The following is a 26,477-nucleotide window of genomic DNA, read 5'->3' as shown; positions in this document are numbered from 1 at the left end:
AGGGGATGTAGCTCAGTGGTAGAGCGTTCGCTTTGCATGTGAAAGGCCCCGGGTTCGATCCCCGGCATCTCCAAGAATTTTTTTAATTTTTTTTACTTATAATTTAACTAAATTAGCCATATAGATTTTCAATTCAATATCTTTTTAAATAATAAAACGAATTCTAAATAATACTTTGGAAAAAAGTAAATTTTTACACAAATCCAATTTTCGATAAAATCTTAAGAAATTAAAGGAATATAAAGGAATTCCTTTTTTATGTAACTTATTGAATAACCGTAGATACTTGAAATTTTCATAAAATTTTATTTCATATTAACGTTTTTTATATTTATACAATTACATTTTTTTTTACAAATTTCGAATGAATAAAAATAATTTGTTGCATCAAAATTCTTGAAAATTTAATTCAAGATCCTAAAAAAGTTATTCTTATATCTGTATAAAAAATACTAAAAATATATAGACAATTTTTTGATATGCATTTTAAGTTCCATTTTGGAAAAATAAATTACTTTTTTAAATGATAAATAACGATATGTTATATAGTTATTTTGTTATAATTTAAAAAAAGTTATTCATGGGAACTTAAACTTTTATGTATATATAATTATTACATTACACACATTACGCCACATTAGAACCATCAAATCGAATTAGTGTTATTATAGTGAAATAATAAAACATCTCTTTTAATATTATAAAATATATGCGGCATCTGTATATTATTACCTATATATAATTTGCACATACTCAAATTAATTCTGTTGTATATTTGGGATAAGATAATATTTTAAGCAATAATATTATAAATAAATAACCATATAATTTGTTCAGTTACCATCATGATATAATACGACTCATAAGTCATAATAGTTATATATATAAAATTACCTATATAAATAACTATATATATGTACTATTGATTTTATTGGGCTCATGTAATTTGCACCACATTTAAAAATTAATTTATGTAGTTTGCGCTACTTTTTAAGATTGTATAGTTTGCGCCACATAAAACTAAATAAAAGGGCATTATATATAATCTGCGTCATATTGAACCTACAAAAATTTTAATTCGCGCAATTTTTAAATAACTAAACAATTTTTTTTTCACTTTAACATATTGTATTTTTAATCGTTCATTAATCGAGTTTATTTTAATAATTACATTTTTAGAAAATTATTAAAAGTAATTTAAAAAAATATATTAAATAAATATAATTCTGCAGGTTATTAAAAAACATAAAAATCAGTCATATTATAATTATAATAATAAATGTGCCTAGGTATATAACTATATAAGTATATGCATTCCATTTCGTTTTCTGTCGTAGCACAAATTTCAAATATTAATTTTTAAATGTGGCACAAAATACAAATACATGATATATTTTAGTGCAAATTACAAGTAATAAAATTATCTATTATAAAATAAATTAATCAAAACTATATATATATATATAACCTGTAATCATTTTAAATAATAGATTATAAAAAAAAACGTTAACAGTTTAAAACGTAGATCTTAAATTTTGCCATGCAAATAATTGTTTGACATTGTTAGACAATCAGTCAAATAATAAATACTAAATATATAACCACAAAATAGCCTATATAACCATTATGGTAGGCCATAAGATATCCTATTAGTAATGGGCGATTGTTGTCTCCGTGTTAGTATAACATACCATACCTACCTAATTTTACGTTCAGAATAAATCTACCTCTGGCTGTTATTTACTATTTAGTATTTTTAAACATAAGAGTAAAATTATGTATACTTGCTCAAATGTAAATGTAAAAATAATATTAGGGACCACAATATTGGGTTACCATATTTTATTTTACCTAAATTAATTTTAATAACACTCCTCCAGATGCAGGTACGTAAATTTATATGCTTTTGGGGGAGGGGGGCGATCACTCTTATCGCCTCCCTCCTAAATTATACGTGCCTGTCCAGACGACGGAGTACGGATTCCAGTACTCACTATATACTCAGTCGGTAACTGGTAACTATACCAGTTTTAAGTTTTAGTACATTCTATAATATATGTTTACGAAACTGAAATATCGAGCTCGCAGTCATTGGTCAGCATATACTGAATACTGCTGCAGTTTCTGTAACTGTATTCAGAATTATTAATTCAGATCAGTCATCAGTAAGTCAGCACTACGATGACATACTCTTATAAAGCAAAAAATTATATTTAAATTTAATGTTACAAATCGCCAATGAAAATGACAATAATATGTCTATATTACGAGTAAAATTATTGATATAATAAGTTATAACAAAAATTGTTGTGGCGTAACGGATAAATTATTAACGTAAGTAAAGGCTAGGTCGTGCAGGTTGGTCCTACTTTGTAGAAATCGGTAGTAGAAATCGATTACTATAATACATAGAAAGTGAAGAGTACGACTTAAAATGCATTAAACAATTTTAATATAATATTAATTTTATATAATATTTATTTTACATATATAATGTTATGATATGATGTTATTATATTTTTATAACTTAATAGTTAATACTTATTTTTAATTAAAATAACTAAGTTATAAAAACGTGGTATACAATGATTCTCGGAAGAACTTTAAATGCTTATAAACAAAAATTGTGAGTAACGATTTTTGATTTTTTTTTTTTTGCTACGATTAGTACAACTTATAATAAACCAAGTATTAAATTTTAAAGATATTTTGGAATGTCAAATTTTTTTATCGGAATTTCAAAAATAAAACTTAAATAAATCGAAAATTTCAATTGCCTATAAATAGCTTTAATAAAGTCAAAATATTTTGAAATTTTAATCGTTTATAGATAACGCTAATATATAATATTTGGTGAAAATTTCAAGTATTTACAATGATTCGTTTTTTAGTAACAGTAAAAAAAAAAAATTGATTTTGTCAAAAACTGGTTATGCATAAAAATTCCTGTTTTTTCCGTTATTATTTTAAGGATTTATCTGACACTTTTGAAAACTACTGGAAACTTTTTACTTTTGCCCCCCCCCCCTCATATGTACCAAATAGATTTGAAGAGGGGCTGAAGTTAAAAATCAAAGCACTATTACTAGTATTATACTATTAATACTACTCCAAAACGTGATGGCAGACACAAAAAAAAACATACATCATTGTAAAATCAATACATTCATCACAGAATCAAAAAAAACAATTTTAAAAATCAAGAAAGAAATAGACCTTAGTGATTAATTAATATCAATCTAAATATAATATAATATGAGACATCCGTAAACTCATTTTTTTACGTGAGCAAAACAGAGTATACTCTTGTATACTTGTAGGATTTTTTTGTAGAAAAATATTTTTTTCCAATAACTAACAATTTTAAAATGTTCATATTTTACTTTTAAAAAATACTTACTTATAAAAAAAAATAATAAAAGTTTAAATATTTTATTTATCTTATATAAATAATTCCTCACTTTAACATCGGGGATGTAGCTCAGTGGTAGAGCGTTCGCTTTGCATGTGAAAGGCCCCGGGTTCGATCCCCGGCATCTCCAAGAATTTTTGCACTTTTTTTAAAATTAACTTTGAATTTGAATTTAATTTTTATTAATTATTATAATAATATAAATACATATTTCCTTAAATAAAAACTTAATGAAAAAAACACTATTATTATTTATTAGTACTTCACTATATATAATATATATATTATATTTAATTATACTTATTTATTATACTTAATGAACTTATATTCAAATTTTTAACTTGTTTTAATTCAAAATTATATCGAGTAAAAAAAATTTCTATGAGTGCCTAATTATTGTTTTATTTAAAACTTTGTTTGATTGAATGTATTGTAATCGTATTATGTGTATTATTTGTGTCGTATGACAAAATGTCAATAACAAAAATTAATTTGACTTTTTGTGAAGTTTAAAATAATAATATTAAAAATAATATTTGCAAAAATACGAAATCATGTAAAATTGTATTTCGTGTGCTGTTTGCCCAGTAAAAAGCATAATAGTCGCTATAATTCTGGTGCAATATTGCTCAGAGGGGTTTTTCTAAGGAGTGGGGGTAGTTGGTGTTTCTATATAGTATACGAAAAATTGGCATTAAAAATTGTCGGGGAAAAAAATATTTTTAATCCACGGCGGCTAGCAGCGACGAGGGCGACTATTTTTGATCACCGCGTTAGTCCCTCGTATCTCGCATTCGTCGCTGCTCAAACATTTCATACTTAGAAGTGCCGCGGACGAGATAATTGTACTCTGTAATTTCTTCTTTTTTTTCTTCTTAACTCTCGGTGATATATTTTTAAATAGTGTTCAGTGTTTAACAGAATTTTTATTTTTTCAAGTGGCTGTGAACTGGGATACAAAAATCGTCCGAAGATTGGACGAAAATAAAATAAATGTGAGTTTTTACTTTTTTTTTTTAAATTTTAAGTTATTACTCACTTACCTTTGTTATTCTTAGATTGTTTCATTTAGTTAAACGCTATTCAATTTTAGGTAAATATTGTAAATATTTTCAAATAAAAATAAAAATATATGTTTATTTGTTGCAAATTGATTATATAATAATTTTTACAATTTATAATTTCTTAAATGGATCTAATATTTATAAATATTAATTAACAATACTTATTTTTGTGTATAGAAATTGTATAAAATTTATTCCACAAAAATATTTATTATTGATATCTTATATTTCAATATATTTTAGTTATGTTTATGTATAATATATAATATTACTTCTATAAACTTTTACAAACGTTTATAATTAATTTTAACTATTCCATCATATTTTATATTAAACAATAATTAATAAATTATTGCTATATATTACCCATACAGCAATACAATGTAATATGTAATATATATTATATATATTATGATATTTCCGATCAATTCTCTTGTTGGTATACACTATACAGTAAACTTACCTAAACATTTTGATTATCGTACCTATGTATACAGTAAACAGTATAATGAGTTCATGGTATTTATTTTATTTCAAATAATCAGTAAGTATTAGACGATTATTAATTAAACAATTTAATAAATATAAGTAATAAAACTGTAAAAGTTATACATATTTTATTATTTGCAAATGTAATATCTTAACTTTATTTGAGTACAAAACAACAGTTTAATATTTTAGCGTCAAAGAATTTGAGATAAATATTTAATAGTTCAATTTCAAGGATAATATTTTTGACCAAACTAGATTATGTACTTGTGCAAATTGAATAAGTAATTGTTTAAGCTATTGTATAGTTAAAAGAATTAAGCTTATAGAAGTACCTATAAGGCTATAAAGTTACTCAAATTAACTTTTTAAAGTGGATATAACTAACCTTATGGCTTATGTTATGTATATACACCGTAAACGTTCATTAAAAAAAAATTTTAACGTTTGACCTAAAGTTAAAAATGTGTACGACGAATGTACTATTACTACTATTAAATAATTTCACGTGCCGAAAACAATTGGCACAGGTCATGTAGAAAATATCATTTTACAAACAGCAGACTTTAAAAATACTAAAACCTAGAATATTTTTTTTCACCAAAAATCTTCCATGGCAACTTTCCAATAACATGTGTTCCATAAAAATTTAATGGTATTTAAACTAGAGGTGCATTCAAATGTTTATTTTGCTGCTCCCGTGTTCTCATGAAATATTTTTTATATTTGTTAATTAATTGAATGAAGATGAATAGGTATCGTTATATATTTATTTTTTATATAATAGTTAATTATTTCAAAAGCTAATACTACTAATACCTAATAATTTAATTAGTCAAGCATGTGGTGATTAATCAACGTTATATATGATTAACTCATACTATTGTTTAAACTATTAAAGCGACCCTTAATGTATTAGTTAAGTAAACGTTTCATTCATATAAAATTAGTTTCCAATTTTGATTAAATTAAAAAGATACATTTTTTTGATTAAAGAAATGACTCAAATCACAATAATTAAGATAACGTTTTGTTTTACACTATTCCATCATAATGTTATATAATTGGTTAGCATTATTATCAGCGATGACATAATACGCAACTATACTATTTCAATTTTACCTACGTATAGTTATTAGTTGGACTAGTTAGAGTGTCTATTTAATAAATCGATTCCTGTATAATATTTCAGTTGTTTTCAAAATAAAAAATAAATAAGCAAGAAGAATTGTATAAACATTTTCAAAAAATATCTTTACACATTATTTTGAAGTTTTAATATTTTTCACACAATTTGATATATTATGGCAAAATGTATTTGAAAAATAATATTTATAATTTTTAAACGACAATATTATACATTTCTAATAATATTATGTGAATTACTGTGTACAAAATGTCGATACCTAAATAGATATACCTAACTTAGAAAGATATTTAAAATATCAACGAACATAGCGGTACAATGAAAAGAAGTTGGTCTGCTTACGATGATCATACCTAGAACACCTTGCATAATGTGTTATATGAATGTCGGATGATGGGAAAAACATATTTTAAACGTTACGCTAATAATTACTGCGAAGATCGATTGCAGATAAAACGGTAAAAAAACATCCAACAGGCGAGATAACGGGAATATCGATATAAAAAACATAATAGGAGATAACAGATGAAAACGTACGTCATGAAAATAAATTATCACTATTAATTCCATACCGCGGAAATCATTTATCAGGCTAATGAGTAATGACTGTAATTATCGGAAAAATATCGAAATCTCATTGGGTAGATGCGCGTAGTACGGCGTTGGTCCGGACTTGGGTAAGACGGACAACTATATTTTCAACTAAACTGTTGACATCGATTCGAAATAATCGTTGTCTGTGTTCCGCGAAATCATCGCGGGGCGTGAAAAATAAAAATCGTTGTCGTCGCCCGCCCGCTGTTTGGCATCGATACCGACGTTTTTGCGAACAATCGATGCCATAACACAACTGACGTCGTTGATGTTATGTGCGTCACACCGTCTTCTGACGGCCGGCCGGACGTGGTGGGAAGGTGGTAACAAACCGGCTTCGTTGATAACGAGCGCCGTGTATTTTACGTACGACGTTCCGATTGGCCGCCAAACCGAAGTGCGTTCCGTCTCTGTCGCACGGCCCGCAACGTGTAAGTTTCGACGGCTATTTCCTTCTTCTGTCTTTATCTATTCGCGTTTTTTTTTCCTCCTCTTTCCCGTGCACGTCGCCGCCGCGCGACCTCCCGATAGAGTCGCCGCCACCTTTATGGTTCATTATACGCCATTTACTAATACGACAGTTCGTATTATATTAATTATTATTGAAACGTCGCATTATTATTACGGTCGACGGTAATAATATTACCTAATACAGTAATACATTTTAACTCGCGAGTTCGTCGTACACCCGGCACGCAGCTTTTTCGTTTTTGTCGTTCCCCCCTCGTTCGTTTTGCCCCACATAAATCGCGTTCGTCCGGTGACGTTTTAATAATATAATTCGGCGGGTGCAAACAACGTACCTACACGGTAATTAAAATATTGTTTAAGTACAATCCGTTCGTTCGTTCGTTCGTTCGTTCGTTATTTATTATTCATATAACGTCGAAAGAAAACCGTACGCGCCACAAAAGCCGACGACTATTGCTACACATTTTATCAACTGCCGTCGTCACGCACACCACGGATTTGTTATTATGTCGTAACGCTGTGGTGTTCAAAGGTTAGTGTGCAAAAACCATATTAGGTGGGTACCACGGCAGTCGACAGACAGTGTACATTAACACTCCATATACCCTCGACAGTCACTGTCTGACTGATGTTAGAACGAGACACCATCTTTCCTCTTTGGTGTTATGTCGTCATTGCACAATGCACAGGTGGTTAAGTTTGTCTTGTCCAAATACCTCGTGTAATGTATTAACGCGTTTTTGTGGTTTTACTCCTCCGGGAACACAGTTTCAATGACAATAATCGTATCAATGTCACACTCCGGACAACGTATGTGTGACTATAAATATTATATACTTTCGATAACCCACATTGTTGCAGCCTAGATAAGGTCTAAATGGTCTTGGTCAATAATATACTGTAAAGATGCTGCCCAGATTCTTTGTTAATGCCGTGCTCAGATTATATTTATTACGTTCTGAAGTTTAAAAATGTGTGTTCTTAATATTAATCCCTTGACAAATATTAGGTAATACCTAATATAAATTAGGTGTGTACTTAATATTTTTAGAATAAAAAGCATATCAGTAAATATGATAATGGAGATTAATACATTGTGTAAGTTGTTGGCTTATCAAGGCTATTCGTTTTTATCTGTTTCTGGTATATAGTTTTATAATGTAAATTAAATTTTTAAATATTATAAAAATGTAAGGGTTTCATGTTATCAATTGTGTTAATTGTGAATTGTTTAGTAGTTTTTTCAATCTTTTCCTTGCAAACACTCAATTGTATAATTTTAGTAAAATATCCAGTAAGTAGGTACGAGGTAAAAACTAACTTTAAATATATGAACGGTATTATATTTATATAAAACTAAAACAAATTTATCAATATTTTATTATAATATTACCTAATATGAATTAAAATTTTAGTAAGTATATCCCAACTTCCAAATAATAAAAAAACAATTTTTATTAGATTTTTTGAAGCATTAAAAGTATTTGATTTTTAAGCCGTTTCAAAATAACATTTAATTTTAGGAATATTTTTATGTTTTATATTCACAAACAACTATTTCATTTTGATAACTACAGTTCAATGGGTAATAGTATGGTTTTATCAACTTAGTTGTTAACTCATATACCTATTATCCTGTTATTCATAGTATCTATTGACTATTTACAATAAAAATATCAATCTGCTTATTTTTAATTTTAAAATAGGTATTTTTATTTTTTCTTATATTAGTTACTTAAATAGTTGTTATTTTTATTTTTTAGAAGCCATATATTAAGGATCGTTGTGAATGTTATATTAAAGGATCACCGTTTTAAACCACCAAGCCGTCCACAATGGAGGACGCCCACGCGAAAACCGTGGATGAGGTACAAAACTTCTTCAACGTAGACCCAGAAAAAGGTTTATCACTTGATCAAATAAAAAGAAATCAAGCTAAATATGGACCTAATGGTATGTATAATTATTAAAATATAAAAATAAATTGTGAGCCTATTATTAAGTTTAAAATTGGGTTAATTCGATTCAAGTTTCATAATTATTAAATAAAACAAGGTATCTTACTATTTTGTATTCTCATATATTTTATCTTAAAGTTGTTTTCAAACAGTATTAAAAATCAATAGTATCCACATTTTAATTACAAATTAATTAACTTTTATTTACTGTTTTGATGTTAAAATAATGAAACTGTGTTAATTATATTATAAGTAAATAAGACTATAAACAATTAAAACTGATAAACATTTCATTTTTAGGTAATATGTAAAATAAATTTTACTACCTATTTGAAATTTTAATTTTACTAAGATTTTTAATTTTAATTAAATAATTTTTATATAAAATATGATAAATTAATTAGATAGGCATAAATATTTATGCTATTTAAAAGAAAACAAAATATATTAGCTGTTTTTGTGTTAAATTAATATACTGACATTAAATTTATTTTGCTTATAATGTTTAAAATATAATATTGTATCTAATAATATTATATTTATCTACATATATTGTGTTTGATATTATTTTTATAATAGTTAATATGAATCTTGATGATAGGTATATTAATAAAAGTATTTTATAAATTCAGGCTAATTTTACTTATAATGGTCTGTTAATTGTTATATTTTTATTATTTATATTAAATTTATTTTCATGAGAATAATTTGTATTGATTTTTTTTCAATTTAATTCAATCTACATATTTAAGTATATTAAATCATACATTCAAGTATTTCAATTTCTATAAACGAGAATATTTTATTTTGCAATATTATTTATATTTGATATTTTTACTCAAGTTATCATTTATTGAATTTAAATTATTATTTGGTTAATTTATTTGCTTATACTCATTAGCAAAATATAATAATACTTATAGGTATTGTTTTTTTATTACTTAACTGGTTTTATTTTAAATTACCATTGAATTAAAACAAATTAATCTGTTTTTGTAACCTTGACCAATATTATAACATGTCTTAAAAGTTAAATTAATTTTATTATATTTTTATCTTCTTAAAATTTAACAAGTGTGTTAACTTATATTTTTTATAAGTTTATAGATTTGTTATTACATTTTTATAAGCTATTTATTTTCTTTTATAGAGTATTCATTCAATGAGCTCACTTGTTTTCAGTAAATTTATATTATTTTGGATCTCGTTTGCATTTTGGGTTTCAAATTAAATAAGGACTCATTATTATAAGGACTTTATTGTAAAAAAATATTTGGAAATAAGCAAACTATGTCTGTGTTAAACATATTTAAAACTATTTATTAAAGTTGAATATTTAACCTTTAGATAGTTATTTAATTTAAATTAATTAATTATGATACTAATATATTTTATTATTAATTAATACATTTTGTAAAAGTAAAACTTGCTCAAAAATAATATTAATTTTCAAATAATTTGTAAAATGATGAATACCTAGTTAAACAAAGTACTTAAATAATTATATTGCAATACAGCCATTTTTAAATGAGAATTTAATTATGTACTTATACAATATTATAATTTCTTAAGACTATTCTTTTAGTATGGTATTTATTAATTTTTTTCTATTTACTTTTAAGGTTTCAAAAATAACAAGAGTTAAAATGTATATAATTTATCTATTTAATTTTATTTTAAATATCAATAGGTTTCTTTAACATTTCATATTATTATTATAATCCATAAGTTGGAACTAAATAACGAGTATGCACATTTGCATGTTTCATAATATTTAGCTAATCATTAGAAATAAACATATTATATTAATGTATTATAACATATGTTCTTTTGTATAAAAAAATTAATGAAACCTGCTTAATTAGCATTGAACTAATTGCTTTAGTACTAACTTATATGACTATTGTTTTATTATTTATTAAATGACACTTTTTAAATTTACTCAAATGTTCTTATTGATGTGTATACTGTAAAGGTTAGATTAATGCATTGTCTTTAATTTAAAAATTGCATTATACATTTTTGTTTAAAATTGAAAACATTAAAAGAAGTATAAGGTTTCATGATAATTGTTGTTGGGTATTAAGTGATATTTTAGCTATACAATATATATACTGCATACATGATCATTTACCCAATTATGTTAAGTTTTAATATTTATATAGGCATTGAATATAACTTCATTAATGGTATTGTTAAGTACATGACAATAAAACCTTGAAATAATATTTTAAAATTATTTTCAATGATACTAATTGTGTAAATTCATGTATCATTTTTGAAAACTGAAACATGCAAGTTTTAGTAGTATTATAAACTATTATCAGTTGTCTAAATATATCTGGGATACAATTTAATAGCACCATATACTATTCAATAATCTGACTAAGTAAAATAAGAAAAAAAAGTAAATACAATATAGTATTTTAATAGTTTGGGTTGGTACCTACATACTATTTTATAAATTAATTTATTTACAAATATATATTTATATTTTAACAATATATTTTAGTTAAATAATTTAAAATTAAAATTTATATGATCTTTTATTATTATTTTTTATATGAATTTTTTTTCTTTTTCAGAATTGCCCGCCGAAGAAGGTAAGAACTGAGAATACACATACCATATAATATATATATATAATTAGTTTATTAGTATTTATAATTTTATATTCTTATTTATAATTTTTTTTCTATTTATTGTCATTTTTAATTTGGCTATTTCATTCAAGTATAATAAATTATACTATAATATTGATAGTTATAATTTTTGTAGAATAAAATTTAATTATGATGTCTAACCAAATTTCTAGGCAAATCAATTTGGCAGCTTGTTCTTGAACAGTTCGATGACCTACTAGTTAAAATTCTACTATTAGCTGCTATTATATCTTTTGTAAGTATTATTATAATATGAGCTTAGATTTATCAATGCGTAATATTTGTTTTCTTTATTTAGGTATTAGCATTATTTGAAGAACACAATGACATTAATGAAACTTTAACTGCCTTTGTGGAACCACTTGTTATATTACTTATTCTTATAGCAAATGCTGTGGTTGGAGTGTGGCAGGTAATTCTGAAATAAATTATTTTGACTTAAATTATAATTTTATATTTATACTATTTTATAGAATATTTGTTTGTACAATTTGTTTTAACATTTGTGTGGCCCATAAGTTATTTGAGAAATTTTACTTTTTATACTATGTATTTTTAATACACAATATAATTTTATATTGGTATATGAATTGTTAAATACAATCTTCAAAATGAATAGTTGGCTATTTTGGCTTCAGTTCAAAGTAATAAATGTACATCCATGTAACTGCTGGCAAAATATGTTATTAGGTAGGCACCATAAAAAAATAATAGTAATAGTAATAAAAAAAAATACATTATTACAATCCATTCAATTGATTGTTATATTTAGATATTTTAATGTTCAAAATAAAAAAAGGAATTTTAGAATCTCTTTTGTTTGCGTGTAGCTGTAAGAACTTCTATGGTGGCCCTGCCAGTTGATGATTGATATATACTTTGGCTCTATACAAAAATAATTGGCATGAGTATAACTCGCCTACTGAATTTTTTTAAACAAGCACTTAGTGACGTATTTTATAACTTAAGGTGTATGTCTGCCTACAGATTTAGAACTATATGTTCTTGCATACTATAAGTTTTTTACATATTTTAGTTTGTAGATTTTGATATTAAAAAAATATAATAATGATGAGCCCTTTTTTATATATATATGTTAGGTCTGAAAAATATTTTAGTAATTTGGTTTATTATTTTATTTTTTAAATTCATTTTAAATTTTAATATAGTTATTAGTTTCTAAACAACTGAAAGGTTATAATAACTAGCTTTTTTGCTAGTTTATAAAATAGATTGAATACTTTATACATTTTATTTTTCATATTTATTATAATTATCTTTCTAGGAACGAAATGCAGAGTCGGCCATTGAGGCACTTAAAGAATATGAACCAGAAATGGGTAAAGTTGTCCGTGGCGACAAATCTGGTGTACAAAAAATCAGGGCGAAAGAAATTGTACCTGGTGATATAGTAGAAATATCAGTAGGAGATAAAATCCCTGCTGATATTAGGTTGATTAAAATCTACTCAACCACATTGAGAATTGACCAGTCCATTTTGACTGGTGAATCAGTCTCTGTGATTAAACATACAGATGCCATTCCAGACCCAAGGGCTGTGAACCAGGTTGGATATTTAATAATAACAATTGCAATATATATGCTAATTTAATCTATTTTTATTTAGGACAAAAAAAATATTTTATTCAGTGGTACAAATGTTGCTGCTGGTAAAGCCAGAGGTATAGTTATGGGTACCGGATTAAATACTGCCATTGGTAAAATCCGTACTGAAATGAGTGAAACTGAAGAAATCAAAACTCCTCTGCAACAAAAATTGGATGAATTTGGTGAACAACTTAGTAAAGTTATTTCAGTTATCTGTGTTGCTGTCTGGGCCATCAATATTGGTATTTACTATTTATTATTTAGTTATTTAATGTTTTTACTTTTCAAACAAATATAATATAATATTATTAAATATGTACTATATTAATTTTTATTTTTTTTAGGTCACTTCAACGACCCTGCCCATGGTGGTTCTTGGCTGAAAGGTGCCATTTACTACTTCAAAATTGCTGTTGCTTTAGCTGTAGCTGCCATTCCAGAAGGTTTACCAGCTGTCATTACTACCTGTTTGGCTTTAGGTACTCGCCGTATGGCTAAAAAGAATGCAATTGTTAGATCTCTGCCTTCAGTTGAAACTCTTGGTTGTACTTCTGTCATATGTTCTGACAAAACTGGTACACTTACAACCAACCAAATGTCTGTTAGCAGGTAAATAAAAATAAAAATAGATTTTAAATCACAGATTTGGTTATATATGTTTTTAGTTTATACACTTTTTATTTTGATATTTTAATTGTTTAAATAGAATGTTCATTTTTGAGAACATCGAAGGAAATGACAGTTCATTCACTGAATTTGAGATCACAGGATCAACTTATGAACCAATTGGTGAAGTATTCCTTAATGGCCAAAGAATAAAAACCTCAGATTATGAAGCATTAAATGAATTAGGAACAATTTGTGTGATGTGTAATGACTCAGCTATTGATTTTAATGAATTTAAACAAGCTTTTGAAAAGGTAAATTCTAATATTTATCATATTATATAAAAATAACTACCATTGTTTATGTTTTAACCATTGAATTGTATTTTACTAGGTTGGTGAAGCCACTGAAACAGCCTTGATAGTATTAGCAGAAAAAATGAACCCAAATAATGTTTCTAAATCTGGCTTGGACCGCAGAACAACAGCTATTGTTGTGAAACAAGATATTGAAACCAAATGGAAGAAAGAATTTACTCTTGAATTTTCTAGAGATCGTAAATCTATGTCTTCTTACTGTACACCCATCAAAACTACCAAAATGGGTAATAGCCCCAAATTGTTTGTTAAGGGAGCTCCAGAAGGTGTTCTTGAAAGATGTACACATGCCCGAGTTGGCTCTCAAAAAGTAATATTGTGATATTAATCTAGTACAACATTTATTTATTGCTCAATATATTGATTTTAGGTTCCTTTGACATCTGCACTCAAAAACCGTATCCTAGAATTGACCCGTAAATATGGTACTGGACGTGACACTCTTCGTTGTTTAGCTCTTGCTACTGCTGATTCACCAACCAAACCAGAACAAATGGATCTTAATGATTCTACCAAGTTCCATACTTATGAAGTAAATTTGACATTTGTGGGAGTAGTTGGTATGTTGGATCCTCCTCGTAAAGAAGTATTTGATTCAATCCAAAGGTGCAGAGCAGCTGGTATTAGAGTTATTGTTATCACTGGTGACAACAAGGTTTGCATTTTGTCGATAATCTTTAAAACTTGTATATTCTAATTTAAATTGAATTTTCAGGCCACAGCTGAAGCTATTTGTCGTAGAATCGGTGTGTTCACTGAAGAAGAAGATACAACTGGAAAGTCATACTCAGGACGAGAATTTGATGATTTATCTCTGTCCGAACAAAAATCTGCTGTAGCTAGAGCTCGGCTGTTCTCTCGAGTGGAACCATCCCATAAATCAAAAATTATTGAATATTTACAAAGCATGAACGAAATTTCTGCCATGGTAAGAAAACATAAAATTTCTTTCATTATTGAAATCTTTTGTAGAAAACTAGCTAATGGTACATATTACACGTTTATTATTCCTAACTTTTACTTGATTTTTCTTTAGACTGGTGATGGTGTAAATGATGCTCCGGCATTGAAAAAAGCAGAAATTGGTATTGCTATGGGTTCTGGAACTGCTGTAGCCAAATCTGCTTCTGAAATGGTGTTAGCCGATGACAACTTTTCATCCATTGTGGCAGCTGTTGAAGAGGGCAGAGCTATTTATAACAACATGAAACAATTTATTAGGTACTTGATTTCATCCAATATTGGTGAAGTTGTTAGTATTTTCCTGACTGCTGCACTTGGATTACCAGAAGCTCTGATTCCTGTACAACTTTTGTGGGTCAACTTGGTCACTGATGGCTTACCAGCTACTGCTCTAGGTTTCAATCCACCTGATCTTGACATTATGGATAAAGTAATGAAAAAACTATATTTTTAATATATTTATGTGTTTGAATATTTTGTATTTATTATTATAATGTATTGTTAGCCCCCCCGTAAAAGTGATGAAGGTTTGATTTCTGGCTGGTTGTTCTTCCGTTATATGGCCATTGGAGGATATGTTGGTGCAGCTACTGTTGGTGCTGCTGCTTGGTGGTTCATGTACTGTGAAGATGGTCCACAAATATCGTATTATCAACTGGTAAATTATACACTACTTGTTTGATTTATATTTATTTATTGTATTATTGTATTTTTTATATGTTAGACTCACCATTTATCATGCATAAGCGGAGGAAGTGAGTTCAGAGGTCTTGACTGTGCAGTTTTCCATGATCCTCATCCAATGACAATGGCTCTCTCTGTATTAGTTACAATTGAAATGTTGAACGCAATGAACAGGTTAAATGAGATTTTTATAATTTTCTTATTGTTACACAAATATAGATATAATATAATGTGGTTTTTATATTTTACAGTTTATCAGAAAATCAATCTTTGATTAGCATGCCACCATGGTCAAACTTGTGGCTTATTGGTTCTATGTTATTGTCCTTCACTCTTCATTTTGTTATTCTACACATTGATTTCTTATCGGTTTGTAATATAGTTCTCTACTTTAAAAACCTAAATACTTATGAGCTTAAAATTAATTAAACAATTTTAATTTACAGACCGTGTTCCAAGTGACTCCTCTCACTTTTGATGAATGGATCACAGTAATGAAGTTTTCTATACCTGTAGTACTTTTGGACGAGACTTTGAAATTTGTTGCCCGACGGTTCACTGACGGTAAGAGCGTTATCGCAACGGTGTGGGGTATCGTGCTCATGTGGTCCGTGTTTTTCGCCGTCATCATTTACGGACCCTTGTAAAGGACACAAGATGGCCACCGTCCTTTTCGCTTTTTCCCCCACCCTCTAAAAAAAATTATATTTAAAAATACATTCTGATACATGTACAAAATAATTTCTCTGGCAATTAAACAATTTTTAAATAATTTTTTTTCTTCGCTTTTTCGTATTATGACACGAAATCAAGACTGAAAAATAACTAACCCATTTAAAAACACATAGAAATTTCATTGCCCTTAACTCTGTTTTTACCATAGTTAATTTTTAGAAATGTTTTGTTAAAGACATTTAACTCTTTGTAAGCTTGTAGTAAGCCTCAACAGAAGAAAAAAAACCATGTTTAATTTTAAGATGTTCGGCATTTATTGTTGGGTAAGGAATTAGTTCTAAAATAACGTATTCTGCGTGCCTTCGGTCCTGTGATTTTAATGCATATGGTAAGGTGTGTCTAGAACAACAGACGAATCAATATACGTTTGTGATTTTTCACTGCCAATAAGATGTTTATTTTTTTGTTTTTTACTTGTATTTTTTTTTTAATTTTTTTTTACTTATAATTAACATCTGGTGCGTGATTTAACTTAATGTTGTAAGATGCTTAAAATTACCTTTAAATGCATATGTCGTTTGACCTGACATAAATGTACACATAATATTATTTTCTGAAGTTATTGGATATACAACAAACAATATACTATAAAGCAGTGTGTGGGCGAACATATCAGTCTAAATTTTTTACTATTATATATATACATTTTTTTAGTTCTATATAATTGTATTTATTAAAATAATTAAACTTTATGTGTATTGAATAAATAAAATGTGCGGTTTATCATTAATTCAATAATATTCATGCATCTTTTTATACTTTAGGAACATCAGTTTTCTGTTTAACATACATTCTATATAATCCATTCATAATCTAATTGAACATAAAAACATTATTCAATCTACTTGGAAAGAGTTAAAACTAAATAATAATAAATCGCATATTAAATATTTATATATTTACTAATAAACTTGTGTTGATTGGTGTTTTTTTTTAGTCAAGAGTTTAATGCATTGCAATTATTATTATTATTATTATTATTTTTACATATTCGTACACTAGGGCATTTAAAAATAATTTAATAACACCAAACTATAGGCTTAAATTTAAAGAATGTATTAATTTTGTATCCGAATACATTTTTTTAAATATTTTTTGGACAGAAGCTTATTTTGTGTTGAACTAGTAGATTAATTTCTTTATTACAAGAATAAGCCAATATCAAAAACTGGAATGGTATTACAATATTTAGATAAACTTTTTCTTAATTTTTTTTTTTTATTTGATAGCTTATTTATGAATATTTCCTACATTGTTTTTAAACTATTTAATTTAATGGGTGGGTAAATTTTATATAATACAGAATAGTTGTCGAGTCAATATATTTTTTTAATATTTTAAAAAGAAGAATTATGCGCTTCAAACATAAATAAACACAATGAGTATAACTTTGAGTATATTTATATGTTATGTTTTTATTGTGAACTAAACAAATTAGATTAAAACATCTCAAATTATTAAAAAATAAATTCCAAAAAAATATATAATAATAATTAGTGATTAATCAAAGGTATTTACAGTTTTTGATATAAATCTAAACCCAAACTTATTTTTTATACATAATTGATATAAAAAAGCATTTATTTGGTCATTTTTATTTTTGACATCACACATTCTGTATTATGAAGTAAATTTAACTATTCAATTTGTATACATATACCTTTATTATTGAAATATTAATATTCTACTAGTTAGTTAATAAAAATATTTGTAAATATTATTGTTTAAGTATTAAAATTAACATTAAAACATTAAGTTATTGTTTTGATTTCAAAATAGTTATTAACTTGAGAAGTTGAATTATTGTTTTGTTGAATAAAAAAAACTCTTGATGACATGTGTAATACTAGTAATTAAAATCAATAGAACCTAACCTTTTTAAAATTATAAATGTTTATTGGTGCATTTAAAGAATAGCTTAGACATAAAGATCGTAGCATTTCACTCTTATTTTCCATGAAACTGGAACTTAACTTGTGATTTCTAATCAATATGTTGTGTTATTATTTATTATAACTGAGTATCAAACTATTCTATTGCACATTTGCACCAATTGCTTTATTTTGAAACACTTGAAACAAAATATTTATCTTGTGTGCACATAACATATTGTTACTGTTGTTTTTAAGCTTAATTAATTTTAGATTATGAGTGAAGCCAACAGTGCCCTTAAAATATGAAATTGGCTTATAGTGAAAATAATTCACATTCAATACGCCACTGAACATGTAACACCACAAGTTTCATTGCATGTACAATCATTGGATGTAACTAAACAATAAACTGTTTGACTAGTTTTGCTTCGCTAAGAATTGTTTTTTTGAACGCAATCATTAGTCATCTGTTTATTGTGGATTTGTCATAATGAAAACACAGCATAAAACAATGCTGGCTTATTTTTATGGTTGGGGGTGTAAAAAAGGGAGTGAACGAAACTGCACATTTTCTTTCGGCTTATCCAACATCATAATATTATAATTGCGGCTAATTTTTCGGGAAAGACGGCAAAAAAATGGCGCCCGCGTGATGAAATATAATGATATGACTTGTATAGGTACGCAATCGAGTATAAGCCGTTATTATGAAATCGATGGTCAGATGGTAGAACGAGACAACGGCACGGCAATGCCGTCGAAATCGTGCAAATCACACGCCGATTAAAAATAAATTTCCAAGCGCCAATTTTACGCATTTTATTCGATATAATCGTTGCGCGTACCACCTATACATGATATTATTTGTATTATTAAAAGCGCCGCCGATCGCTGTTACTTTTTAAGAGACATTTTTGTTTTCCTTTTTTTTTTTTTTTTTTATGTTCCGTTTTCTCGTATTCATATATAATATCATATGTACGTAGAAAAATAATAATAACAATTATTTAACACATAATCATTGTATGTAGTTGCGTGATATGTTTTTAATTCTGTGCGGCTGTACTGTTTATGCGTTTAGACGAATTATTTATTTTTATGTTTTATCTATATAACATCAGTACTATATGTATTTAGACATTATTATTGTATTTGTTTTTTTTTTTAGTATTTAATTTACTTTTGACGTATTTTGTAGACGTAAATATTGTGCTTACAGCGGCTTGTTCATCGACACATGTCACATTTCACACATTCCTTTTCATCATCATTTCATTCGGTTCTATAACCTAGTAAAAACTATCTATAAATACATTACTTTTAACACTTTTATTTTTCGTTTACAATGTCCGAACTATTACAGTTTTGGACATTTGCACATTATATATCATCGGATTGCGTATAAAATAAATATTATTAATTCGTAGAAAAACCATATTTTTATCGTATTCATTATACGTTTGACCAAACAGTCTGATAGGATAAAAAAAACATTGAATAATAGATACAGTAGATACACACATAATTATATTACGTATCAACATGGTTTAGAAGTTATTACCTATACGTATGCCATGAATCCTTTATAATTTAATACTTAACGTAACTCACCACCTTTAATAACTTGTTTGAAAAATAAAGCCACTCACAATCAAATACAAATTTCATCGGACTTCTTTAAGCACAAAAATAACCATGAATTTATTAATTATTAATTAAATATTAACTTATTATATCACCTATTTTAATTTAAAACAATTATGTATGATTATACCTATATTATTAATTCATATAATGTTATAAAATTTCTAATTTTAGTTTCTTAATTAAGAGTATTTATTAATATAGGATCTAGAATTTAGCTGGATATTTTTTTAGTGAATTAAAATTAAATTATGACAGAAAACCTAATAATATTGTTCTAATAAATTGAAATTAAAATCATTTGGCTGAAAACTAAAATACCTAAAATTTTATAGTTTTTAAAATCTACCTGGCAGCATATTTAAAACTCCTCATCGATGTCTGTAAAAGTGTAAAAATATAATTATCTTTTTTTCTATTATACAGCATATATATAAATTAAAATAAACCGTTTAAATGCGGAAGTACCATGGTTAATGACAAATTATGAACATAGTAATTGTTTCGATATTTTTTAGCGTAAAAATTAACCGTCAACTTGGTAGTTAGTATGCGCTGCTGCTGACTGCTCCTTTGGAAGTTTAAAAGTTTTATGAATTTTTTTTTACCATCAAATTATAATACTTACCAGCTATATATTATTGCCAAGTGCTAACGCTATAGTTGCCAATTTTTTTTTTGTATTAGTCGGCAGCAGACAACCTACGATGTGACCTGTGAAATGCAGAAATGTAATTTTACATTATTAATAGCTATTAGTAAAAAAAATAAAAAAATTTTATTGTCTTCTGCGTTTACCCATCTAACACGTCGCAAAATATATATTATATTATATTTTTTATTTGTCTACTAATAAAATAATAAAACATTTTCCATATACTGTTGCACATACATACAATATTATTTTCTTGACAGTGAAAATTCGTCGACTCAAAAAGTATATGACACTTGCTAGCCTATAAGTCTGATGATGTCTGGTGACATTACTATCGACTTTTGGTATACCAGCTAATTTAGTATAATAATATTAATGTGTTTTTGGTTTGATAATCTACTGAAGCAGAATACTTTTCTGAAAATGGTGACTTATAAAAACAAAAAAAAGGTCGATGCTTTTCTAAAATATAATACATGATGCGTTACCGTTCAGAGAATCATTCTGTGTAATGTATAATATAGTATCTACGTAACAGTATATGTATAAGTAAATTGATTAACCGCTGCAGCCAATGCGCATATCTTAGTAATAATATGATGTAGTATATACATAACAAAATTATATTAATATTATAATGATTAATATACGACGTTGCTAAACTGCTTGGAGAAAAACGGCCGACTTCAGGTATAATATATTATGTATATTGCGCACGAGCACCGATGCAAACAGCTGTGGCCCGCTAAGGATTGAATTACCACTTCAGGGTGACGCAGAAACAACAGGTACGTACTCGATAATTAATTTAACGTATACCCGTATAGGTAAATAAAAACATGGATAGAATGCGTTAAAAATAAGCAAATGATTTAGCGTTATTAACAATAATATAATGCGCTGTCAGTGAACACAACTATGAAAAGTTTAACAAAAATGAAAACAGTAGTGGAGTTTAGAGACTCAATTTAAACAATCCAAAAATATTTGTGGGACAATTCAATATATCCAGCAGTGGTATATTAATATATTATATGTAATGCCCACCACGTCAAATGCAATTAAGTCTTTATATTCGAAAATCGTAAAGTACCTCTTCGTAAATCGTGGGGGGAGGGGCTCGATCACTGCCAAGATTTATGTACGTATCACTTGTTACCTAGAAAATTTAAAGGACCAATGTATCATGTATTTCCTTTATTTAGCAAACATGAAAATATTAAATACGATTTTGTTTAAATATTTTATCGCCCATATTTATTAGACATTCTATACGTACTTGTCTAAACATTTTCAAATCAAAAGAACGAAACGAAACATTACTACATACTACTAATATACATTAACTATAAATTGCCTACGGTGCTATTGAGTGTTATCGATACATTTATTGATATTTTAATTTAGGAATATTAATAAGGCATAGACAAGTCACTAAAAAACCAAGTTGGCTTATGTACTTGGCTCAAATTTCGTGTTTTCGGGGTTTGCATGGATCGCCCTCAAAGCCTAGAAATTATTCGACTTGTACAGTTATACATGGAGTTAACGATTCAGTCTATTTTCGAGCTGAACGTAATTGGCTCCGTGCGATTTTTCTTGGCAAGAACTAGCCGCCCACCTTCCACGCAGGTTTATAAAATGTCTGTCCGTAACGTATGTTAGTGGTATATTCCTTAGTCCTTACTTACGCAATTTTATCTATAATACAAGTCGTTGGCTTCGGACAATGATCTCACTACCTACAGAGAAGTCGCGCTTTAGAGACATTTTTGCAATACCGAAATACTCCGTATAATACTTTCCCATCTACTTTTGATCATTGAAATTGCCTATTGAAAGCCCCGTAAAATTATACCTATTTCATGTTGTTTTCCGAGTGCAATTATTGAGGAGTTTGAAAATCGAAGTTCACTGTTTCATGCTGATTTTTTCTTGATTTTCTAGTGGAATTAAAGTGAGTAATAAATTGCTTCTCCACGGGAAGGTATGGACTTTGGTTGCATGGTTACTGTCGTCCCACATTAAGTCACTACCCTATAATTTATCAATATATAAATAAAAAAATATAGGTACGAAAATAATCAACATGAGAATTCTAGTTAGTTGGTATTTATTCAAACAAAATCATCAATAACGTCTAGTGGCAGCGCCAGATATCTTTAATTGATGGTGGGGGGGGGGGGGGTAATATCGGACCAAATTTTCTGGGGAGCTGGAGCTGGGGATGTATGGCTACTCGATCACTTGTTTATACCATATTTTCAGAAAAGTATTGCTAAAAATGATTTTGTTATAATATGTTATATTTCTCAATAAATAATCAAAAAATATACCTACTATATTATTATCACAAATATACTACAGTAAAACTTCAAATTCATTCCGTTTTCTTTTATTTGTATGTAACAATACATTACTTTTTATTTTTTAATGTATGAGATTTTAGAAAGTCTGCAGTTAGTATTAATTTTATTGAGTATTTTTATTTCTAAATGTGCAAAAAAACATATTTAATTTGAATATAACAGCCAAACATAAAACGATATAACTTAAGTCTAAAAACTGATTAAATTATTTAATACTATATTTTTATATTAATAATGATTTAGAACTGATTTATTTAATTACATATTTTTAACGTTAAATTTTCCCACCTTTGCCCCCGTGTAGCGCCGCGGCAATTAACGTTCCAATGACAATTTCGATAAACTTCTAACAACACATCAAAAACCATCTATAATGTTTATTCCCGCCCGAATTTCAAATCGATTGTATATAAATATAATATTATGTTATATAACATTAAAAACAATCATTAGACATTATTAATCATTTTTGACGGGAAAAAACGTATTATTCAAGTCTCATCGATTAAGGAATGAGGATTTTACAAGGTCCGAAAATGATTAGTATTAATAGTACTAGATTGACAAAAGGGTGCAGGTGTATATATTTTTTAATTAAACTTACATTAAAACTAGCAAACAAATGTTGATCCCTATTCCCTAAACATCAAACAGCTGAAAATGAGTTTAATTTTTGGTTTTTTTTTTATCGAATATTTAGGTAAATGTCGGTAAAAAATAAAACCTATTGCACTATTATAAGTGTTAAGAATTTTAAAATAATAATATGAGTACTTATCTACCTACGTTAAATGTGTACACATATTTTCACGCGATGGAAATTTCTGACTTGGAAATTATTTCATGAGGCCCTTGTCATTGACCATTATATTATATTTGTGATAAGTTTCTGTAAATATTTTTAAAAATCCCAATCATCGGCCACTGTGATTTACAACAAAAACGGAATACATTAAATTATATTTTTAAACGGATCGGTGGACTTATAGACCTATAGCAAGTGTTCGATTTTAAATCCCTCCTTTTTCCCTTGTTCGTAGCACATTGCGACGGCATTATATTTATACTTTTATAGGCACTGTAGTGTGCTTAAATTAAATTTCAATTTTACACGACTTTTGACTGCCACTGACCCGCTGCCGTCAAACGTCATTGTGCCAATATAGGTACAGCTGATCGGTGATAATAATAAAAACACGTTATTGGCACAACGTTTTTGTGAGTCAAAAATGAAAATATAAAAATTTATATTTGCGTACAGGCCTCTCGTGACCAGAGCGGAAAAGATGTTTCATCGCCGAGTCCCTCGCAGTGTTAAAAATAGCGAAATTTTTCTCTCCCACAAGACGGTCGTAATTCATAATACTCACGTCAAGGTAAATCGTTCGTCAACGCGTTGTTACCTACATAATTATATCTAAATATATCAAATTGCACACATTTTTATGTTAAAACCTTTATCGCTCGATATTTTTTTTTTCAAGTAGTAAATGTAAAAATATTTCAATCAACTTAAGTATCTATTGACTGCTTTTAAGTTTTAACGAAACAACTATTACTGGCGATCTCTCATACTTGCCTTTTTACCAGGGCCCTACATGTATGTACACAAATAAAATCGATCATTTTGTGGTGTCGAGTACGATGTATTTATTGTAATCAATATTGAATTGGTACAAATTTCTATGAGTCTGTTTTTACACTTTTAAGTCTTTATTTATAACACGGTGGAATCTCATCATTGCCTACCTCGTATGTTGCGCGTTACTAACAATAATTTGCTGTACACAGGCCGGTTTCTTTGTGTGTGTGTGATTTTTCGCTACTGTAGTTTAGCTGATACATAAAACGTAAAACATGATTGATGTAGTTTTGAAAAAAAAGTAGCAATATTTGTAAAACAACTGTGGACGGATATATGTTTGTTTCCAGTGCCCCTGGCAATCGAACAGAAATGGTGAGCCGCCGCTGGTCATCGCGTGGACTGCACCACACCGCACCAGTGAGGCTGCAGGCGACCAACCATCGTAGGCGACTTAGCGCATTTTCGACAAGAACACGAAAAAAAAACAATAAAAACCCAAAAAAAATCCATAATTTAATATTCAAATACGGTACACGGACAATACAATAAATAGATCATGTCTCATCAATTGTGTGTGTTAGGTAAGATTATAATATTGTAGGACAAAAAAAAATGTTTAAGAATTATTTTGTTTTTAACGCGTTTAGACTGTTTTGGTTTAGTAGACATAAAGTACAAACTTTAGTTGAAATTATTAAAATATTATTTATAAATAATAATAAATCTTTAGTGTTACATATATTATTATTGTTACTATATTTCTCATCGTGTACGATGTATATTATATCGTTATAAAAATGCGAACGTACCTAGACGGGAAGTGGTTTAAGTTTAGGCGCTTGAAAAATAATCAGACTGCTGCAATGGACTTCTTTAACATTTTAGGTACGTTTGTTCTTTTCGGTTGCTTTTTATATTTTTTTATCCCTCCAGTACTTTATGTATTACACTAATGCGCATGCCACCACAATATATAAACAACATTAGAATCGGTGCAAATTATCCTCCCCATATCCAACCCCCGTTTGATCACTTGCAGTAATTTCTTTTTTCATAATATAGGTACGATACAAATAATAATAATAACAATGATAACAACATTTTGATCGGTTATTAGTACCCAGAAAAACGCCGCAGTGCTTGACACTAAATATTTTATATAATACATTATTGTTATATTTGACGTTTATTATTAATTATTATTATAGGTAGAGGTATTATAGTAGGCGTGTAGAACTGTTAAACGAAAAATATACGATTATTAATATTATGATAAATGCAAATTTTATGTTCTTTTAGGCATGCTCTATAGAAATGTGTTTTTTTTCTGTTTTTGAACTTTCGTGTATATAAAATGAAATATTTTTAATAATATACTTAGAATACAAAAAAATAAATTTAGTTGTTTATCTGTTTATCTTGTGTATTATTTGTGGAATTATTATTATTTTTTTTTTGTTATGTATAAAAAACAAATTATGAATGTCATTGTTTTGTCTTGAGTCGAATAAAATTGAAAGATTTTACATTTCTTTTTTCTTGTTCTACAGTCACAATTTTATCAGACACTTATAGACTT

The 26,477-nt window shown here is 27.5% G+C and overlaps 1 protein-coding gene and 2 non-coding genes across 7 annotated transcripts; all 3 read left to right on the top strand.

The window, feature by feature from the left end:
* Position 1: 1 nt before the first annotated feature.
* Positions 2-73, top strand: Trnaa-ugc (transfer RNA alanine (anticodon UGC)). The gene has a single exon. It is a non-coding gene; the product is annotated as a tRNA-Ala (tRNA).
* A 3,397-nt stretch (positions 74-3,470) lies between these two features.
* Positions 3,471-3,542, top strand: Trnaa-ugc (transfer RNA alanine (anticodon UGC)). The gene has a single exon. It is a non-coding gene; the product is annotated as a tRNA-Ala (tRNA).
* A 587-nt stretch (positions 3,543-4,129) lies between these two features.
* LOC132920530 (calcium-transporting ATPase sarcoplasmic/endoplasmic reticulum type) lies at positions 4,130-26,424 on the top strand. Of its 5 annotated transcripts, XM_060982988.1 has the most exons (19): positions 4,130-4,264; positions 4,352-4,407; positions 8,941-9,130; positions 11,721-11,738; positions 11,951-12,033; positions 12,097-12,210; positions 13,084-13,365; positions 13,426-13,648; positions 13,751-14,015; positions 14,113-14,326; positions 14,406-14,699; positions 14,760-15,044; positions 15,105-15,317; positions 15,426-15,782; positions 15,858-16,010; positions 16,077-16,210; positions 16,288-16,405; positions 16,483-16,600; positions 19,326-19,977. In XM_060982988.1, exons 3-19 carry the CDS (start codon positions 9,013-9,015, stop codon positions 19,430-19,432), a joined length of 3,096 nt encoding a protein of 1,031 aa, XP_060838971.1. In that variant the 5' UTR covers positions 4,130-4,264; positions 4,352-4,407; positions 8,941-9,012; the 3' UTR covers positions 19,433-19,977. The 5 variants fall into 5 exon arrangements, with proteins under 5 accessions (XP_060838971.1, XP_060838969.1, XP_060838972.1 ...); XM_060982986.1 differs by having other exon boundaries at positions 4,171-4,407; XM_060982991.1 differs by lacking the exon at positions 19,326-19,977 and adding an exon at positions 25,246-26,424 and having other exon boundaries at positions 4,172-4,407.
* Positions 26,425-26,477: the final 53 nt, after the last annotated feature.

The sequence above is a fragment of the Rhopalosiphum padi genome, chromosome 2, assembly GCF_020882245.1.
Source record: "Rhopalosiphum padi isolate XX-2018 chromosome 2, ASM2088224v1, whole genome shotgun sequence".
Classification (NCBI taxonomy): domain Eukaryota; kingdom Metazoa; phylum Arthropoda; class Insecta; order Hemiptera; family Aphididae; genus Rhopalosiphum; species Rhopalosiphum padi.
The sequence above is the reverse complement of the archived record's forward strand: the minus strand, read 5'-3'. Positions and strand labels throughout refer to the sequence as shown.